The sequence below is a fragment of the Geotrypetes seraphini genome, chromosome 9 (assembly GCF_902459505.1).
Source record: "Geotrypetes seraphini chromosome 9, aGeoSer1.1, whole genome shotgun sequence".
In the NCBI taxonomy this organism is placed as follows: domain Eukaryota; kingdom Metazoa; phylum Chordata; class Amphibia; order Gymnophiona; family Dermophiidae; genus Geotrypetes; species Geotrypetes seraphini.
Genome location: NC_047092.1, coordinates 172,385,427 through 172,405,842, shown reverse-complemented (window position 1 = coordinate 172,405,842; position 20,416 = coordinate 172,385,427). Strand labels below are relative to the sequence as shown.

Sequence of the window (20,416 nt, the reverse complement as noted above, 5' to 3'; positions counted from 1 at the left end):
GCCAAAAATCTTAGAGCAAATGTTTAGGAATCTCATTTTAGTAGATTACAAACCAGATATTACTGTAACCCAAAATAACTTTGAATAGGAAAGAGATTTTTTTTTTTGGGGGGGGGTGCTACATTTGAGTCCAATGTTCATGCTACAGTTTTGAAGGAAATAAGACTAGACTGGGAAGGGAAATATCTACTATTTAAACTAATCAACGTATTTGTCCCCAACAGCAATACCAGAATATCTGTAGTGGAGTGCTGTAGTATCAAGAGTTGAGCAGACTTCTGAAGCACCACAAATATGCCTAGGGATGTCCTTGGTCAGTGAACAGAAAGATCACCTTTTTCTAAACAGGAACCATGCTTTCTCCCTACCCCACCCCATGAAAGCAGCACTTATTTCTAACCCTCTTTCTCCAGAGGTAACATTCCACCCCCAACTCACAGAATACTGGGACTTTTTCTTTTCTTGGTCCCCTTCCTCTGTCTGCAGTTACCCCCAAGGGTGGCTCAAAGCAGTTTGCATCTTAGTGGTGAGGGATGAAATGGTGTCCTCCCCCTTCCCCCAAGGCATCTACTGTAGTTCACATTATACTGAGTCTGACTACAATGGGTCTGCACTAGCTCCTGCAAGACTAATAGAAGGCTGTAAGCAGCAACGTGACTACATTACACCATTTTTTCAAAAGCTTCACTAGCTATCAGTACAATACAGGGTTATATTTAAAACCCTCATCCCTAAACTTCAAGGTACTTAAAAGTAATGGCGAGGATCTCCCTCTGCACACCTCCGAGGTCATTAAGATCCTCAAGGAGTATCCCTAACCACACCCTCTCCATACTTTGGAATGCATTCCTTGAAAGGCTTCACTCAACACAAGACTATGGGCTCCAGTGGTTACCACTAGCTGCAGAACATGAAGTATCATGTATGTGGATTGCCCCAAGTGCATCCTCCAATTCAGAGTTCAGTGCTGCAGAAAGTTACTGCAATATGTTATAAGGATGCATTGCATGAGGCCCCACTGACAGAAGGAGAAAGCTACTGCTGGACAAAGCAGACAGATAAGGAAAAATGAATTTAGACAGGTGGTTGTTACCACATGCAGAAAGGTAGTAAGGATATTTCAAGATTTAGCTTTGGGAGTTCCAGCTTATTGGTTCTGTCCATGATGTCGCCCAACTCCCCTACCTTTATGCAGAAAAAGCCACAATGCAGCACTTTCACGCCATGGTTCACAAGCTATACAATGCTCTTTATAAAGCTCAATTAAACAAGCCGAGAACTCTCTAAGATTTTGCAGTTAATATCTAATTCATCAAAGTATGCAAATCTTCATATGACTTTACTTCACTTTTCAGAGAATATTCTTTTTTTTTTTTTAAATTTCTTTATTCTTTTTCAAACTTATATCAAGTGCACAAAAAGAACAACATGAAATACTATCATATAACACTTGAACATCATACATTATATTCTTAATATGTAAATTAATTAAAAACCCTCCCCTATACAATCATTAAAACTATCATATTCCTTCAAAATTTCAATTTCGCTACATCTTATCTTCCAATCCCCCCACCCCCCTATGTATATTATCAAAGAAAAATGATGCCTATTCACTATAAAAATCAACCATCGGTCTCCATATCTTTAAAAAATTTTTATAACTTCCTTTCTGTATTGCAATTGCTCTTTCCATCTTGTAAATATGACACAGGGAATTCCACCAAAACGTATAATTGAGATTACTATAATTTTTTCAGTTGTTAGTAATATGTTGCATAGCAACACCCGTCATTATCATCAAAAGCTTATTGTTATGTGCTGATAATTGACTTTTCCTCATAGACATACGGAACAGAACAGTATCATATGATATTTCCACATGATTTTCCAATAAGCAATTTATTTGAGACCAATTCTCAGAGAATATTCAATTAGTATTTATAGAGCCATCAGAAGCGGCACCCCAACTACACAAAGTAGAAACTTGAGGGGCTACCTTGCCGCTGACACTTCCTCATAGGCTCCTATACTAATTTATCAAAATTGTTCCTAAGTTAATAAGGTTTATAGTATAATTTATAATTTTTTAAGATAGTTTAAATTGTCATCTTTTAAGCAGATAATATTGAAAATTTCATGAACTTATCTTTTTAATCGTCCCGGTTCAGATAACCCGATTCCAGGAACAGTTAGCCACCAATGCTTTATAAAGCTCAGGCATGAGCTTATGCAAATTCTTAACTTTACTTGCAAATAAAATATGTATGCTGCCTTTTTTTTTTTTTTTTTTTTAAATAAACATGTCCTCTCCTGTGGTCATTAAAAAAATAGATTAAAAATAACCCACCCCCCACCTGCAACTAGTATAATGTCAAGTTACACCAAGACAATTATTAGCTATTAAACTTAGTTTCAAGTTTATTTAAAAATCTTATAAACCGCCCAATCGGCCTTCTAGGCGGTGAACATTATGTTAAAAACATATGGGGTAACTATACATCCTTTAAAACAATAATCATTATTTAAAACATTTATAAACAATACAAAAATAAACAGGAACAAAAAAGGAAAGAACTACAATTTATCAAGTAAGAAAGAGAACATATAGGGAAAGAACAAAAGGGAGGGTATCTAAAAGTAGAATAAAACTATATAGCCCTAAAAAGGACATTTAGATCTCGAAAGCATCAAGAAAAATAAATGTTTTTAATTTAGTTTTAAAATGGTGAAGAGTTGATTCTTCCCGTAAGTGGACTGGAATATTATTCCAAAGAGATGGAGCGCTGACAGAGAAAATAGTAGACCTCATTGCGTTGATAAACTTCAGAGATGGAACAGATAGCAGATTTTTAGAAGAAGATCTTAGTCTTAGAAGAATTATAGGGAATAAGAAGGTTATTGATAAATTGTGGTTGACTATTTTGTCTAGTTTTAAAGGTTAGTAAAATAATTTTGTATGTGATTCTATGTTCTACTGGCAACCAATAAGCTTTATAAAGGAGGGGGAGTAACATGGCCTAACTTCTTTGCATTAAATATGATCTTCACTGCAGTGTCAAACATATTTCATTCCCATAAAGGTAACCTGAAAGCTACTTCCAGTCAAGTTCACTTAGGCTGTCATTCATGCATCAGTCAACTCTCTAGGGTTGCTCTACTGTGATATATTACTTCAGAAATATGCAATATGATCTTACCTCTAGGCAGTCATTAAACAGAAACAGGGTAACCTGCTCGCTTCGGTCACAAAGGTCATCACCAAGGGCAATTGTTTCTACTCGCTGTATTAGACTCCGATGAGAGGACAAAAGATTGGCCTACAATGGATATAAAAATAGTAATGCACACAAATAGTACATACTGAGCTCTCAAAGCAAAAAAACTGATATGTGTTAAATATACAAGAAATTGTCCAAACATGCCTGCCACTACTAATATTGTACAGTTCTAATATGAAAGAACTGAGTGTGACAAGTATATTATTAACTGTTCTCTCCTCCCCTAAACAAACTCCTCAATTCCATGTTTTGAAAATTGCTCAAAAACAAGTGTGTTATAGATCAACTAGTATTTTAGCCCGTTACATTAACGGGTGCTAGAATATATGTCTGTCTGTCTGTCTTTATTTCCGTCTCTCTCTCTCTCAGTCCTGCTGTCTTTCTTTCTGTCTGTCTCTGGCCCCCTTTGTCTGTCTGTCTTTGTGTCTCTCCCTGTCCCTGTGTCTTTCTTCTTTTCTTTCTGTCTCCCTTCCTCCCCCTGGTGGTAGAATATATGTCTGTCTTTCTTTCTGTTTCTCTCCATACCCCTGTCTTTTTCTTTCTGTCTCTCTTCCTCCCGCTGTCTTTCTTTCTGTCTCTCTCCCTCCCTGGCCCCCTTTGTCTGTCTGTCTTTCTGTCTCTCTCCCTGCCCCTGTGTCTTTCTTCCTATTTCCTTCCCTACTTCCCTGTCCAGCAGCCGCAGCATTCCCTCTCCCTCTATTTACCGCGAGAGGATCCTGCACGGACCTAACAGCCCGAGCCCCCAGCAGTGTAACTTCCCGGCGGCTCATCTCACGATCGCCGCCTTCTCCGACGCAGGAGCGGCTCGTGAGAGGAGCCGCTGCAGCGTCTTTGAGAAGTTGAAAAAAACTTCGGCCCGTCTCCGTGCTCGGCCGCGGCGGGCTACAGCTGCCATGGCCTGCAGCCGCCGACAGCTGCCGCGGCCGACATCCGCCTTGCCGTATTTTTTTTTTTTATTTGAAAGACACGGCGGTGACTCCTCTCATGATCCCCACCTGCATCGAAAGTCCGACAGGCGGGGATCGTGAGAGTAGCCACCGCTGCGTCTTTTAAAGAACCGTAAGCCGCGCATGCGCACTTCCTATGGGTCGCTACAGCTCACAGAAAACGGACCCACGCGATGGGAGTGCGCATGCGTGGCCTAGCGTTTTATTATATTAGATATATGTAGTTCTATGCTATGATTAGGGGGAACAAAAAAAGAAATTCAATCTCCTAGGATTCAAAGAACACATATTAACGCAACTAGTATGGAGACTTAACACCACCACCCCCTCCACCCTACAGCTCAACTTCTGAAATAACCCAGCAGTAATGCACATGTAGGATAGTATTGTGGGATACCAGAACACCAAGTCTATAAGCATGCATGCAAATATTCAGCATTCTCCTTTATTCCAATTCTTCTGCAATTCTAATGTTTCCCCTGAGGGTAATTAAGTTAACTGAAGTTTTTTTAGACCAGGGCTGCCCAAGTCCGGTCCTCGAAATCTACTGGCAGACCAGGTTTTCAGGATATCCACAATGAACATGCATGAGAGTGATTTGCATACCAAGAAGGCAGTGCAGACAAATCTCTCTCATGCGTATTCATTGTGGATATCCTGAAAAGCTGGCCTGCCAGTAGATCTCGAGGACCGGAATTGGGCAGCCCTGTTTTAGACCATACCTAGCCACAAGGAGTAAAAAAGTTAATATACATAAGTACATATGAGCCAACTTTTCAAATGATTGGGCATGGGGGTTCGACTCAGCACAAATTACCAAGTACATACAAAGGAGATTAAAGCATGGTGGATTCTGAACACAATTGGTCCAGCTGTCTTTAAATGAAGAGCGCAGCAGGTGGTGGCATACAGGGAACACTTGTGGGTAAAAGAAATGCTAGGGGTAGCACTGCAAATCCCACAAGTCTCTTCCTCTCCAATGCCAACTATCACCACAGTTTACCATCCTGCTCCCAAGTCCATTTACACCCTGGCTAATCTATACAAACCATATTCTCCCCTCCCAGCCACAATAGTCCTTCTTCCCTACCTAACTTGCATGCACCATACACTTTCTCTCAGACCATCCTTGCCACATTTTCTTCCTCATCTTATTCTATTTTTCCCTCACTTCCTCCCATTTATACACTTCCCCCCATTTCTATACTTCTCTGCACTCTGACACGACTTGCCTTGCTCCCTATTAATTCCTCCACTATTGGGTTCTGTCTCACTCTACCTTGGTCAGTGTTCCTTCCCTGCAGGTTAGGCTCACCTATACCTCCTCCTAAGCAGATTCATTGCACATTTCACATTTTTTTCATCCCACTCTTTCTGGAAAGGATCATATTCCTACTCCCCTTTCCAGAGTCCAAGACACCATTCATATCTAGAACTCACAATAGCAGTTCCACATCCAGCTGCCCCACCACCTGCATTCACAAACCTTAGAAGCTCAGCAGTTAGTAAACCCAAAGGCATGAATTCCTATGAACCCACTGTGTTACCAGCCCACCTGCAAAAGCTCTAGTGGCCTTTTTAAAAATGGAAAATCAGCATCTCATTTGGTGATAATCGCTTTGGCACAATGCCCCTCCCTCATTAGTGGTGACTCAGTACAACATTCCTCTTGCTGTCCTTTTACCAAACATCCCCTTTCTTTCTCCATTCTCTGTCCAGCATCATTATTCCCTCCCCACTCTCATAATGTTGAAGGATATGGGGTTGGCACATTACTAAAGCAGTTCCCTCATCATTCATGGTGCTCTGCACAGTCACAAGCCAAAAGATGCCTGTAGCAGAGCTGAGCTGAGAGTAAGAATGGACAGACGGGCCTTAACTAGCTTACCCCTTCTAAACTCCAACCATCTCTCTTGCTTCTTTGGGACAATACAGCATAATGAGCCCACTTAGTTCACCACCATTGTCTCCTATAAGATGTAAGAGTTACTTATTTTTGTGAAAAAAAGGAGATGGTGTTACTCTATCCCCATTCAATTTGAGGCTCAAATCGGATCCCCATTTCATAGCTGCCAAAGAAGCAATTTAAAAAAAATTTTCAGACACTGGCCCACTCTCTGACTGCCCCTCCCCCACCCATATCCTTCCAGTAAAAAAATCATATTAAATTCTGGTGACTACAGGGCTGGAGAAGGACAAAATATAGCTATTGCCTATCCTTGATTAGCACAGCAGGCACAGAAATCTTTACTAAAAAAACAAACATACAATTTCACAACCTATATGTCCGTAGTTTAATTTCAGTCCACTATCTTAAGCTCCTTCTTTTAAGAATTCTCTCGCGTCATCAGCGATTTTTTTTTCCATGTATTCTCATCTCTTCATGGTTTCTCTTCTATTTACACCATCCTCTACTTCTCACCTCTCACCTTTATATCTCTTCCACCATGATTCCCCCTTTCCCTCAGCTGATCTTTTCCTTATCCTGCATGGCTGCTATTCATGTCTTTCAGCTCGTCTGCAGCTTGTGTCCCCTCTACCTGCTTTTCTCTCTTTCTCCCAGATCCATGTCTCCTCCTGCTAGCAACCTTCTCCCACAGTCCATGCTCTCTCTCCGTCAGCTGCACTATCAGTGCCTGTCCATCATCCAGCCTCTCTTCCTTTCACTACACCCACAGAGCTAGAGCCTATGCATATGTGAGAAGACAGAAATGAAACACCATGCTTTCATCAGATTACGGAGACATTTAAAGCAATAATGGGTAAACAAGAGTTCTGTTTTTAAAATACCAAACTTTCATCCAAACATTCCCTACTAAAATCACCAGAACTTTTTAAACAACCAGCACTGTCAAAATGTAGCCAAATGAAGTTTCTTGGTAATTAGTATAAACTTACAGGACATCCATCTACTTCATACACAACATCAAAGATCTGCCTCTGTGCTTCTGTTTTTCTTTTATCTTCATTTATATGCCTTAGGATTAAAATTTAAAAAAACTTCAAAAACCAAACCTCCCAAAAGCCTGTATCTAATACTTTTATTGCAAAACTTACAATATATAGTTTTGAAAAGCATTTGAGAATCCAAAATTATAATATCCATAGATGCAGGTATATCATTAGTTGCAATATATGGCAGTTTAACCCCATAGATTAATTGCAAAATCCTATCTATGTCACAGAAAATTACTTTTTTCCGGAAAGGATAAAAATTCCCCTAAAAAAACCAGAGAATACTTTCAAGATTTCTTCAATAGAAGAACATGCATCCTCCTGGTTAAAATACTGCTTACAGTAGGTATATAAAGTGAAATCACAGTGTTAACAGATTAGATATAAAAAGCTGGTCACTGCCAATATAAAATTTACATGGTAATAGCAACACAATCCCAGAACATTTATTTTAGGATTATATTCATATTATGGAAACAGCAAAATTTGAAAATTTTAGCAACTTCTAAGCAGATTAGAGAAACTGCCAATATCTGTAGAAGTCACACTGTGATAAAACACTACTGCTTTTTGAATCAGGAATTCAGTGTGCTAAGAACTGAGGCCCAGATTCTCAAAACTTTAACACAGTCGCTAAACTGTTTTCCGGCAGTTTAGCCTGTAAGCAGTTTAGTGACAGATTATCAAAAGGGATTATCTCCCTCTTTAGCAAGGATTCTAGCAGTCTCCAACACTGACACGCAAATGGGCTCTTCAACATTGAAATGAGTCCTTTGGTGGATTCTAAAAATATGCTGAGCCATTTTTAAAAAGCATCATCGGCTTTTGGTGGCTAAAAAAAGCGATTGGTCCAGGGGTGCCGGTGACTGCTAGAAAAGCCATCTGCACTGCCTGACCTAACCTAAACAAGGTTCCCCCTCCCTCCCCCGGCAGCAGGAGAGAGATACCCACTTTCTCCTGCTGCACTAAAAACATTCCTGCCACTAACTGAACATGCCCCCCCCCCAGGAGAGATTCCCACACTCTCCCACTGGCAAGTAATTCCCCCCCCTTTCCGCAGTGGGAGAGATGCCCACTCTGCCGCAGGCAAGTAAAACCCTTTCCCCCCTTCCCTCCAAGTTGAAGAGCAGTAGGGACACGGACCCACTTCTGCCAGCTGCCTGCGTCATCTAAGGGAATTCCATTCCTATGGGAGGGGCCTTAAACAACTTGGGCCAGAGCCTCAGGCCCCTCCCCAGATGCATCACAAGATGCACTGGGGAGGGGAATTCCCTTAGACAACGCAGGCAGCTGGCAGGAGTGAGTCAGTATCCCTCCTGCTCGTCAACTTGGAGGTAATGGGGGGAGGGGACGGCAGGGGGGGGTTACTTGCCAGCAGGAGAGAGTGGGTATCTCTCCCGCTGTGTGTGTGTGTGTGTGTGGGGGGGGGTTATTTGCCAGTGGGAGAGTGTGGGCATCTCTCCCGCTGCAAGGAGGGGGGGGGGCGTTGGGTTAGTGGGTTTTTATTTTGACAGCAGCATTTTTTCTATGCATGTGCCCATCAGTGATGAGCACATGCAAGTTAGGAAATCTTTTCTCCTGTCCGTGGACCTCATTTCCATGCGCGATTTTTTAAAATAGTCTCGGGTTTTTCGATTCGGTATCCGAATGGCTGCGTTAGCAGACTATCGCTTTTTAACGCAGGTTTTTGAGAATCTTCCTCTCATTTAGAACCATTTTCATCCCATAGCATTTCTTTACTGAGCTGCTCTGGCCATCGTTTACTAGATGTGAAGCACCACTGCAGCTGCTACGGCCATCGTTTACTAGATGTGAAGCACCACTGCAGCTGCTACTGTCTGCCACATTATGCTAAATTACATTCAGAGGTTATTGTTGAGACTATTGTCATCCTAGCGCCACGTGGTCTAATCCTGCTTTACAATACACATTTATGCTATATTTACCATTTGCTCCTCCTTTTGCTGCAACACTACAGAAGACATTGAAAAAATTATATTTGTTGTATATTGGACAAAACCGCTTAATTATAAATTCCATAGGAATGAAAGCATGCACAAAGCTGTGCAACAGTAAGATTTTCATGTACCACTTACGTCATTACTTCCTTCAATGACTCAATGGCTCGCTCTAAAATGACTTTGTCAGGGTTATCATCTGATGTGTGTTTTTTAATATCTGCAATATAAATAGCAGCATTTTCATTACTGGAGTGAGGGGGGATCATTTGTAGTCTTATTCTCCAATCACTATGACAGAAATATATAGCATAGTTTTAAATCACAAAGCCCGGAAGAGGATATTTAAAATGCTTTCAAATCTTTAGACATTCAGCTTTTTTGTTTAAATCTTTATTAATTTTCCAGAGTTAACAAAAATGGAGTACAGTATCTACATAAACAACATTATTCATATATGCATTTATAATCAATAAAAATCCCTACAGCAAGAACCCCCCCACCCAACCAATACCTTGCAAGAGAATAAAACCATGATATAAATATCCCTCCCCCTGGGTGTGTGTGCAATATATCAATAGGATCAAAGAAAAAAACCAATTACAATGCATCCATAAAAGATTTCAAAGGGCCCCAGATTAACTTAAATCTTTTAGTATGACCCATTATATCTGCGTTCATTTTTTCAAATCTATAAGTTAAGCATAAACTTGCCCACCAAAAATTAAAGTTAAGGCGATCCCAGTTCTTCCAGTTGCGCGTAATCATTTGTATGGCTACCCCGGACATGATAAGGAAAAGCAGACATTCAGCTTTTTAATATTTATACACCATAGCTTACCCACATGATCATGCCAATATAATCATGTGACCCCCCCTCCCCTCCAAAACAAGGTGCAGAATGACGCACCTATGGAAAGCCTGCCCAGGTTGTGACCTCAAACGCAGGTTGTATGGCCCCAACTCGGAGTTTAAACAGCTCTGTTATATACTAGATAGCTGCATGAGAATGGGGGCAATGGTAATCCTGCAGCGTCCATGGGGGATGGGGGTAGTTTGTTCAGAGCTCCTGCAGGTATAGTATCTTCCTACAGTTGTGGTCATATCTTATTGCATGTGATCTGTTCAGGCCGCTGACAGCGTACCTTCCAACACGCTGCATGCAGCTGACCTGAAGACTTCCCCGATACATTTGGCGTCAGAGGGAAGGCATTCAGGTCATCCACTGGCAGCTTGCAGGAAGAAACGTTGCATGGGCTGGGGGGGGGAGAAGAAAGAGAGAAAGAAAGAGACAGAGACAGAAAGAAAGAAAGAGAGAGAGAGAGAAAATGTTTAGAAGCTGTGACAGGTGAGGGGAGGGGGAAGAGTTGGCAAGGAAATGAATGAGCAGAGGACAGCTATTTCACTGGGTTCATCTAGTAGCGTTATAGAATTAATAGTAGTAATAAAATATGGTAATGGGGAGTAGATGGAAGATGGAAGGGAACAGAAGCGTGGGTGAGAACATGGAAATCTGATAAGTAGCTGAAAAGTAAAGAGAAGGGAGAGAGGGTGAAATTTGAGTAGACTTAGAAAAGAAAAAAAGGATAGCTGAATAGAAAGGTTAATATAGCAGAGGCTGTTGTATTAAGTATGTGGTTGTGAATGCTGTACCTCAGAGAGAACATTGGTAGGGACAATTGGCCCTTTTGGCACCTGGAAGCAGAGGTAAGCAACAAGAAACTTAAAATTTACAAGTTCTGAGTTACATACAAATCTGACTTAACAGCTTTAAAAATGTAACTCATTCTTAACCCAGGGACTGCCTGTACAGACATGCTTGCTAAAAGTTACCATTCAGAAGAAGAGCAACGCTAGGTAATCTCTGTACTGGTCGAATTAGTAGTTCTGCTAGGGTCTGTCGTCCACATTCTGCTTTAGCTTGGTTAATCTGAAGAGTGGGGGGGGGGGAGGGGGAGACAAAACAAAACAAAAATCAAAAAACACCCAGTTATATGTGCAAAAGTTTCCAGCACAAAAATACTGCCAGTCCCTAGTTAAGTAAGATCAAATGTTATCAGCCATGTCCCATTCTTTTTTTTAAAACAAAAAAATTCAAGTCTGACTATTCCAGTATAGATTAAATATTTCTTTAAGGAAATAGTCCTACAATTTTTGATCTAGTGCAGTCTGGCAGAGAAAGACAGTGCAAGCAATCCAGAAAAGCTACTAAAACAGAAATCTATGCAAACAGCTAAATATACTACAAGGTCCATTTTAGAAATGATCAGCAGCATGTCTTGATGTGGAAGTCTGCACCCCTCAGCTTCCCCTTATTCTATACAAGACTGCCAACCAGATACTTTAGGGGGAAAAAAACCCCCAAACACTTAGGATGTGCAGGAGCGCAAATCAATTTGACAGCAATTTTAGGAATGAAGATGCTGAAAAGCACTCTCGTCTCACACCTTTTCACTGCTGCAGCGAAAACACTCAAGAGAGGAGGTCTCCCAAGTCAGGCCCCCTACCTGGTAACAAGGCCAGTAGTACTTACAGGAAGCTCCTTGGTATTGGGGTGGGGTGGGGAGGGGGGAACTGCAGGAGAGATCTTAAAATCTCTGCCTCCTAGAAAATACATACCATCCTAGTGGCTTTAAAAAAAAAAAAAAATCTTTATTTGGATGAGGTATGTAACGTCTAGACATGTCCAAATTACCTGTGTAGTCTCTGATGGAGAGGGGGTGGGGGAGAGAGAGAAAACAAACAGATATTAAAGGAGAAATTAGGTTTTTAACTGCTAATTTTATTATCTTTTAGTCCCTCAAGATCAGCACAGAAGCTTGATGGGTAATAGCTCACCATGACCAGCAGATGGAGAAAGACACACATTTTTGGCTATAGTATAAGTGGGCTGTGCAGTCCCAAGTGCCATCAGTCTGACGAATAGCCAAGCAGAACTAAAACTAAGAACTGAAAATTACAACAGCAACCCTCCCAGAAGGAGAATAGTAACTAACAGAGAAATACTGTTAGATACCGAATAGAATAAGAACCTTCAAAAAGGTCCCCACAGTTCAGCTATGCCAGATGAACCAAACGCCGCTGTTCTTTTAAATCTCCCCTAACACACCAAAACAAAAATACACCGCAGAAAAAACCTATACTCTTCACACAAAACTCAGAATAAAAAAAACGACAGGGCGGGATATGCCGGTCTAGAGGGACTAAAAGAAAAAAATGAGTAGGTAAGAACCTAATTTCTCCTTCTTTATCATCCCTCCAGACCGGCACAGAAACTGATGGAACGTACCAAAGCAGTACCCATCATGGATGAGACCCTTGAAGGACCATCGCAAGAACACTTCTCCCCAAACACCGCGTCCCGATGCGCCTCAATGTCCACACAGTAGTGTTGCACAAAAGAATGGAGAGAAGACCAAACTGCAGCTTTAGAGATATCCACCGGAGGTAGATGAGAAGACTATCTATCAATGGCCTTTCCATGTCAAGACTTACTATAGCTGATTTGCACCCTTCTCGAGTGTAATGTCATCAGGGCCCGAAAAAGGTTCATAGATGTGTACCGGCCAGGGATAAAGCCCACTTGGTCTTCATGAATTAATAGAGGGAGAACGGCTTTCAAACGGCGGGCCAGTATAGCAGCTAAGAGTTTAACACCCTGATTAAGCAGAGAGATCAGGCGGTACGATCCCACCTGGGTAAGATCCTTCCCCGGTTTAGGAAGCAAGACCACATGGGCCATATTACGCAATCCCAAACCCTGTCCCGAATGCATCTCATTATACGCAGCCCCCAACGCAGGAGGGATCAAATCCGCCACTATCTTATAGTATTTGGGCACAAACCCATCAGGGCCTGGCGCTTTCATGAATTACAAAGCCTTGATACCCGCCTGAATTTCCTCTGCCGTAACCGGTGCATTCAGAAGGTCAAGTTGGTCAGCGGTCATTCAAGGTAAAGCTAAATTCCGGAAAAAAAATCTGTGTGGTCTGCTTCTGACGACTCTCGGTGCGAATAAAGATTCTCATAGAAATGCACAAATTGGGACTGAATTGCCTCCGCCCCGGTATGAAGACGGCCCCCACTATCTTTAATAGACAGAATGACCTGTTGTTTTCGTAGAGGATGCACGAGATTGGCCAAAAGCCGTCCTGCCTTCCCCCCCCCAGCGATGCAACCGATAATGTTGGAAATAAATATCCCTATTGGCCCGCTGAGTCAAAAGGACCTCCAGCTGGGAACGGACATCCCACAGACGACGCTTATCCTCCACAGAGAGCGTAGCGGCATGACTCCGTCTCAGGGTCCGCAACTCCCCAGAAAGTCGCAAAAGGTCAGCATCCTGCCGCCGCCTTGTCCGTGACACGTAAGCGATAATGTATCCAGAGAGTACCACCTTAGATGCTTCCCAAAATACCATCGGATCAACATCAGGCATCGCAATATGACGACAATACTTCTGCCAGTGGTCCCGGAGGTACCGATGGAATCCAGATCCCTGTACAGATAGCTTGGGAACTGCCAACCCCGCCGCGGGGTACCCCTGGTAAGCCTGACCGATAGTATCAGCGGGGAATGGTCAGATAAAGGAACATCCTCAACAGAAACACTCTCTACCTGCGAAAGCAGAGAGGGCGTCACCAAAAAATAATCTAGGCGGGCATAGACGTCATGATGGTGGGAGTAAAAAGTGTAGGTATGCTCAGTAGGATGCAAAGTCCGCCACATATCCAACAAATGCAACTGATCCATCAAAAAATTAACCCCCTTAGCTCCATGGTCACCCGGGCAAGCCCTCGCCGGTCTACAATCCATCGATAGGTCTGCTGTGATGTTAAAATCGCCCCCTACAAGGAGTTGATAGTCGGAATACAGAGCTACCTTGGTCAATAGCCCAGAGAAAAATCGGCGACTATAAACATTAGGGGCATAGAGATTACAAAACATCCATTTCTGTCCCCATAATTCCCCCAAAACTATCACATATCTCCCCTCTTTATCCGTTAAGAGTTTTATGGATGTGTAGAGGCAACTGTTTATGGAACAGTATCGCTACCGCCCGCTGCCTGAAATTAAAGGAAGATGAGCACACTTTCCCCACCCATTCCCTGCGCAACTTGGCATGCTCAGCACCAGAGAGGTGAGTCTCCTGGAGATAGGCGATATCTATGTGATTTTGCTTAAACCAATTCAACAGTTTCTTCCTCTTCACGGGGGAGTGGATGCCATCCACATTATAAGTGGAAATGCGGAGCTTAACCAGGATCAAAAATAGATCTAGAGAAAGAGACAGGAAGCACTGAAAAAAATAGTGAGAAGAGAGGGCCCTCCCAGCTAAGACCCCCTCCTCACTGCAAGCATGGCCCGGACAATAAAGCAGCAGCCCCCGCGGTCCTCTGGTCCCACCCGGAAAGCGTAGATCGCAAGAAGAGAAAGAACGGTGCAAGTCCAACAAGCAACACCCCAACCCACCCCATACAGTCGATATCCCACCAATCACCCCACACACCCCCATACACCCCCAACCCTATCCCAGAGAGTGCTCCCCCAGGACATCCCCCAAACCCCCCACAGACCCAAAAAAACCAAAACAAAAAAACAGAATCCCATAAGGGAAAATCAAAACCAAGAAGTCACGGATCTGGGCTATCCACGATCCGATGCTTACTAGACAACACAGACTCTAGTACGATATGCCATGGTAACAAATAGTGGAAAAAGTAGAAACAGTAAAAAAAAAAAAAAGTAGAAAACCCAATACCCCCGCCTCACTGATGGTGCCAGCAACAATATTACATGCAGTCTCCAGATGAGAACAGTCCCCGGATGGAGAAAAGGAAACCAGTTCAACAGCATGGGGGCAACGCACAACAACCACCCCTCCACTGATGGAGGCAGAGGCCAGAGCCAGCGTCCCCCTCGGTGACCACCTGAAGCCCAGTCACAAAGTACAAGGAAAGGCCCGAGCACTGGAGTGATGAAACAGGACCAGATGTCAGTAATCCTGAATGTCAGCCAATCGTAGAGGGGCGCAGAAGATCAACGAGGACAGTAAGGCATACCATCCGCACTCCAAGTGGCACCTTGCTGCCTGTTTCAGTTGGCCCGGTCACCTCCATGATCCTCAGAGGGGCCAGCGATATTGATGGTGTCCAGGAAACACTGCGCCTCCCCCTTGGTCAGCAGAGTATGCATCTTGTCTTCCCTCCAGATCTGCAGGCTGGCAGGGTAAACCAGAGCAAAGCGTACCCCCTTATGATGCAAGGAGGTACATTTCCCACCGCTGAGTAGAAACACGTGCAGAGTAATCATTGAAGAGGAGCAACCGCTTCCTTTCGTACTGCAGTACGCCCACCGAGCGATATGCTTTTAAGAGTTGTTCTTTCTCCCTCCAGTTCACATACAAGGCAATAGATGTTCTAGGCTTTGGATTAGACCCCAAGGTGGTTCCCAACCTGTGCGCTCTTTCGCACACGAAAGATGCTGCTGAGGTCTCCAGGCCGAGGTGTTCTGGCAGCGATTGAAAGAAGTGGTAAAGAGCGTTGGTGGTCTGCAGCTCCAGGAGCCCCACAACCCTCAGGTTATTGCGCCGTTGGCGGTTCTCCGTATCATCCAGCTTTTCAGTAAGGGCTGCCACCTGGGTTTGCAGGCTATCTACCCTCTGCTGTGCTTGAAGGGCCTCATCCTCCTGAGCGGAAATACGATGTTCCACCTCTGCAAGCCTCTGGGCCTGGGCCTCAAATTTTTTGTTTATACCATCCACCGCCAACTGTAATTTATTGAGACGGTCCTCCAGGGCGGTCATGACCAGGCGGGAGATCTCGTGGGTCCATTCACCCATCTCCGGAGGTGCAATTATGAGAGCCGACTCCATTTTAGGTTCCAGCATGCAGGGTTTGCCCTTGAGAGATTTTGCTGCTTTAATGGGCATACCGGGGCTCAACCGGCACCGAAAATCAATGCCGATCCACCAAGCAGAAGTTGGGCTATACAGTTGGTGTGAAGACGATCCCGCACGAAGGCAGTTGAAAGTTAATTAGCCGGTAAACAGAGGATCGGAGCGCGGAGCCCAGCAGCGCACGTCCTCTCACCACGAGCGCATCACCTGACCCCCAGAGTAAGGTCCTTTAATGTGCAAGAGCCCCAGGATTCCAGACGTGGAACCGAAGGTCACACTGGAGAACAAAGCAATTTAGCCACCCATAGAAAAAACAAATCATATCCGGAGAAAAGGCCAAACGACCATGCAACAAACAATAAAACGTAGACAAAGCCACAAGTTGAACCTGGAGGGAGGACCAGGCAAGGACCCTGTCCAGGTCATCCTGCAAGAACTCCAAGATGTGAGGCAAAGAGGCACGAAGAAGAACCATGTCACATGCGGACCACATCTTCCAAAGATACGCCAAACTCACATATAAGCCTGAGTTTGTGTCTCAGTCTCCACCTGCTGGTCATTACCTATCAGTTTCTGTGCCGGTCTGGAGGGATGAAAAAAAAAGTGGATTTTTGCAACACCCGGATTGTGGGTTGGGATTAACACCTGGCATATGGAAACCAGAATCTAAATTGTGCTAACAAAAACCCATCCTACACAGACGTTAACAAAACCAAAAAACTTCAGCTCAAAGTTATTTCATGTTTCAATATTAGAACTTTCCTATTTTTACACTTGTTGAAAGAAATAAAAAGGAATAAAGATGAAAAAAAAAAAAAGAACTTTCCTATTTTCACAAATGCAACTTGAAATATATTCAAATACAAGGCTTCTACTGTTAAATTAAAGAAAATCTACTATAGGCATTAACACTGTCCACAACCTTTCTGTATCAGCCACTGGTGTATCAGCTTGGAAAATGGGATGCACTAAATAGGGCCAGTTGGCCAAATAGAGGAATTCCCTCGTTAGTTTCCACCCACAATATCAAGTAAGGAGAAATTCTCTTATTTGATAGACTACTGCCATTCAGTGCATACCAAGATGCACTAGGCAAGATCAGGAGCTACATTTTCCAAATTGGCAGCACCAAGGCAGGAATGAGTGGGTACCACTCATACCTTTAGAAGAAAGAAGAAGAAAAAAATAAGGCTACGCTGGGGTGGGAGTGGGGGGTGCAAGTCATACCTCAACTAACTTTTATGCTATCTCACACACAAACTTGCTAACATTTCTAATTCCTGGGACAAATCTAATCACAGATTCACTACCACGCCCTCAATGGGGACAAGGTATATTTATATTCATCTTGAACATTTTCACCATTGACCTGCTCTTAGACTTTGAAATACAGGCAGTCCCCAGGTTAAGAACGAGTTCTGTTTTTAAAGCTGTTCTTAAAGATTTGTATGCAACTCAGAACTTGTAGATTCTTGCTGCTTACCTCTACTCCCAGCTGACAAAAGGGCCAACTGTTCCTACCAGTGTTCCCTCCAAGGTACAACATGTATAACTAAACACTGTTTTTAATTTGGCTTTGCATCATTTCTGAATCTGCTACATGAGACGTGTAGGAGTCTATGCCACTGGAAATACTGCTCAGTGAAATCAAATGAAGTCGCAACCGCATTCTTAAGTATGAGTTGTACTTAACTCAGGGACTGCCTGTACAAAAAAAAAATCTAAGTCCCTATAAAATGTAAAAATAGGATTTCAGAAATTTAACTTAGCCTACCTTTAGAAATGCATGAAATCTTGGCTTCTGCTTTTCACAGTTGATAATTGTCTCTTTGCTTATTTCAAAAAAGTTTACAAAAGGTGGATATATTTTCACCAAATCTTTTGACTGAAAAACAAATCCCAAAAGCACCCGAAAAGGATGGTTTTCATTCAGATGGAATGTCTTCATTAAAATAGCACTGAAACTAACATTCTCCTGCCTCCCAATATTCAGAACTATTTTTTTTTTTTATAATCTTTATTCATTTTTTCATATTATAACAAGTATATCAGAAAAATTTATATGATCTTATAAATACACACTTGATTGACCTTCATGACCACTTTAAGTACAACATATCATATTTATAAACATATTTTATAATGTTCTAAATAATATGTAATTCATTTAATATGTATGACCAATATAAATAAAATAACCCCCCTCCCAATCCCTCCCTACCTATTTCAGAAAATCTAACCTAATCCTTTAAAATTTATTAATTAATTCATACATATTGTGAGATAAATAAAATAATACCCACCCACATCCCCATTTAACAAATATCTTATTATGGGAAAATGTTATTAGTCATTACAAAAATCTGCTAATGGCCTCCAAATCTTCTGAAATTTACCAAAGTAACCTTTCTGTGTTGCTATTGTGCGCTCCATTTTATATATATGGCATACCGAATTCCACCAAAAGTTATAACTTAATCTGTCATAATTTTTCCAGTTACATGTTATTTGATGATGTAGAACTATTTAATCAGTCAGAAACAGCCACCAGTTAAATAGTCACAAAAACACTATCTCTCACTGAATATGCTAAACCAAATATATTGCGTGACTATTCAGTGCTAGACAGTAGATTAGTGGTTAAAATCAAACTGCATAAATAGAAGTCTTATCTTTAAATGCAATAACAACAACTGTCAGCTGCAGAATATCAGCTTAACTAGGTAAGTATTTAGCAACCAAAATATTGCCTTATATTCAATGCTGGTCTCCGGAAACGGCCCAGCATTGAATATTGGAGTTTAACACTGGTAGCAGGCAGTCAAAGTGCTGCCCACCACCAGCTGAATATTGGGTCTATTGTTTCTAACTGCACACATCACAACACCATGAAATGTTCTTTTATCTAGTAATTGAGAAATTCTGGTACATTTAAACACCAATAAACTGAAACAAAAGTTGTTATATTGCAAGTCACTTAAACACTTCATTGCCCCAGGAACAAAATAAGTACCCGTCTAAAATATGCAAACCGCTTTGATTGTGTAACCACAGAAAAAGCAGAATATAAGTGCCATTTCCTTTATATTACACTGTTTTGCTGATGTACGTATTTGTTAAATGTAGACAGTAAATACTGCTCTTGGAAAATTCACACTTCAGTAAGTCTTCATAAATTCTGAAAGCAGGATCTCCAAAATGAGGCCTAAAAGGACATTTTGAAATGTCTGCAGCATGGGTCCTCAGCTCTCTCCCACAGGTAGATAGGCCAATCAAATTCCAGTTTTGGCACCAACTGGTCCAAAATCAGTACTTGGCTGAAAAACTTTGTGCTTTGTTGTCATAGTGCCCCCTTCTACCTAAGAGAAGGTTCCACTCACTCTCTTATCCCCCCCATAAATAGAAGTATCTCCTGCTCCTTGATATCCCCTTTGTAAGGAAAGCTATCTGTAGTGGTTTAGTGGCATAGTCAAGGCAGGAGTCATTTTCACATCACTCCTGCCCATATTGGCAATCTCAAAATGACTGCAACAGGGCAGTTGCTCCTGGCTGGGGTCAGGGGAGGGCCAAGCTGTAGGCTTGATTAGGGATAGTAGTGGCCAGTTTCAGTGAATGTTTCAGCCACAGATTCAGTATTATTAAAAAAAAAAAAAAAAAGAGTTGTTTGTTGCTTTCCACCTACAGGCTGTTGCTACTTAGCCTTTAAAGTAGAAAACACAAGTGGTATAGTTTTAACATATCTAGTACCATAAAATAAGGAGACAAAAATTAATTGATGTGCGACTTCACTACACTGAAGTCTGTTTCAATTAAGACACCATGATATAGTAGAAACCTCATGCTGCAAACATTTCAAAGAAGCAATACAATCTTAGTAGCAGATTTTAATCCTTTCAAATATGCAGTCTTTAGTATACACACAAACAGACTATAAAATAGGCAGGTTAGTGGTTCAGTAGCACTATGAACTGACAAGTGATAATCTGAGCTGCTTCTCAAGTCAGCTAGAAATGCTAGAAGCAGCATTCACAGCCCCCAGGGGAAGTGACCTCTCACTGTACAACATCTGGGACCACACGCAGGGCCCATGATTGCAGGCATTTGGGAACAAACACTGCTGTTTAGGATATGACTGCATTAACTGGCTAAGTTGAGAAAGGATATAAAAGTTAAGGGAAAATCTTTGGGTTGGTACAATGAGTTTTGATTTGCATTTGATGCCAGTCTTGCATCCAACCAATATTCTTGGAGGAATTCTGCAGAATTACATGGAAAGGACTGGCTCCTTCCTGCCCCATTAATGACATGTGGCTCTTTCTCCCTCATCAGGCCTGACCCTTCCCAGTAATACCACTCTCCAGATACCATCTTCCCTAA

At 42.2% G+C, this 20,416-nt stretch overlaps 1 protein-coding gene across 9 annotated transcripts in view; it reads right to left on the bottom strand.

The window, feature by feature from the left end:
• Nucleotides 1-20,416, bottom strand: part of ECT2 (epithelial cell transforming 2) — a 103,532-nt gene that overhangs the window by 31,209 nt on the left and 51,907 nt on the right. For 8 of the 9 annotated variants that reach the window (XR_004540687.1, XR_004540686.1, XR_004540689.1 and 5 more), the window contains 5 exons: nucleotides 17,814-17,924; nucleotides 10,975-11,071; nucleotides 9,280-9,361; nucleotides 7,127-7,205; nucleotides 3,201-3,320 (listed from right to left, as the gene is read on the bottom strand). Coding sequence is in view for 3 of the 9 variants with exons in the window: in XM_033959290.1 (XP_033815181.1) it covers nucleotides 3,201-3,320; nucleotides 7,127-7,205; nucleotides 9,280-9,361; nucleotides 10,975-11,071; nucleotides 17,814-17,924 (489 nt within the window). In the remaining 6 variants the exon portion in view is untranslated. The remainder of the gene's footprint in view (nucleotides 1-3,200; nucleotides 3,321-7,126; nucleotides 7,206-9,279; nucleotides 9,362-10,974; nucleotides 11,072-17,813; nucleotides 17,925-20,416) is intronic. The other variant, XR_004540690.1, reaches the window with a different exon arrangement.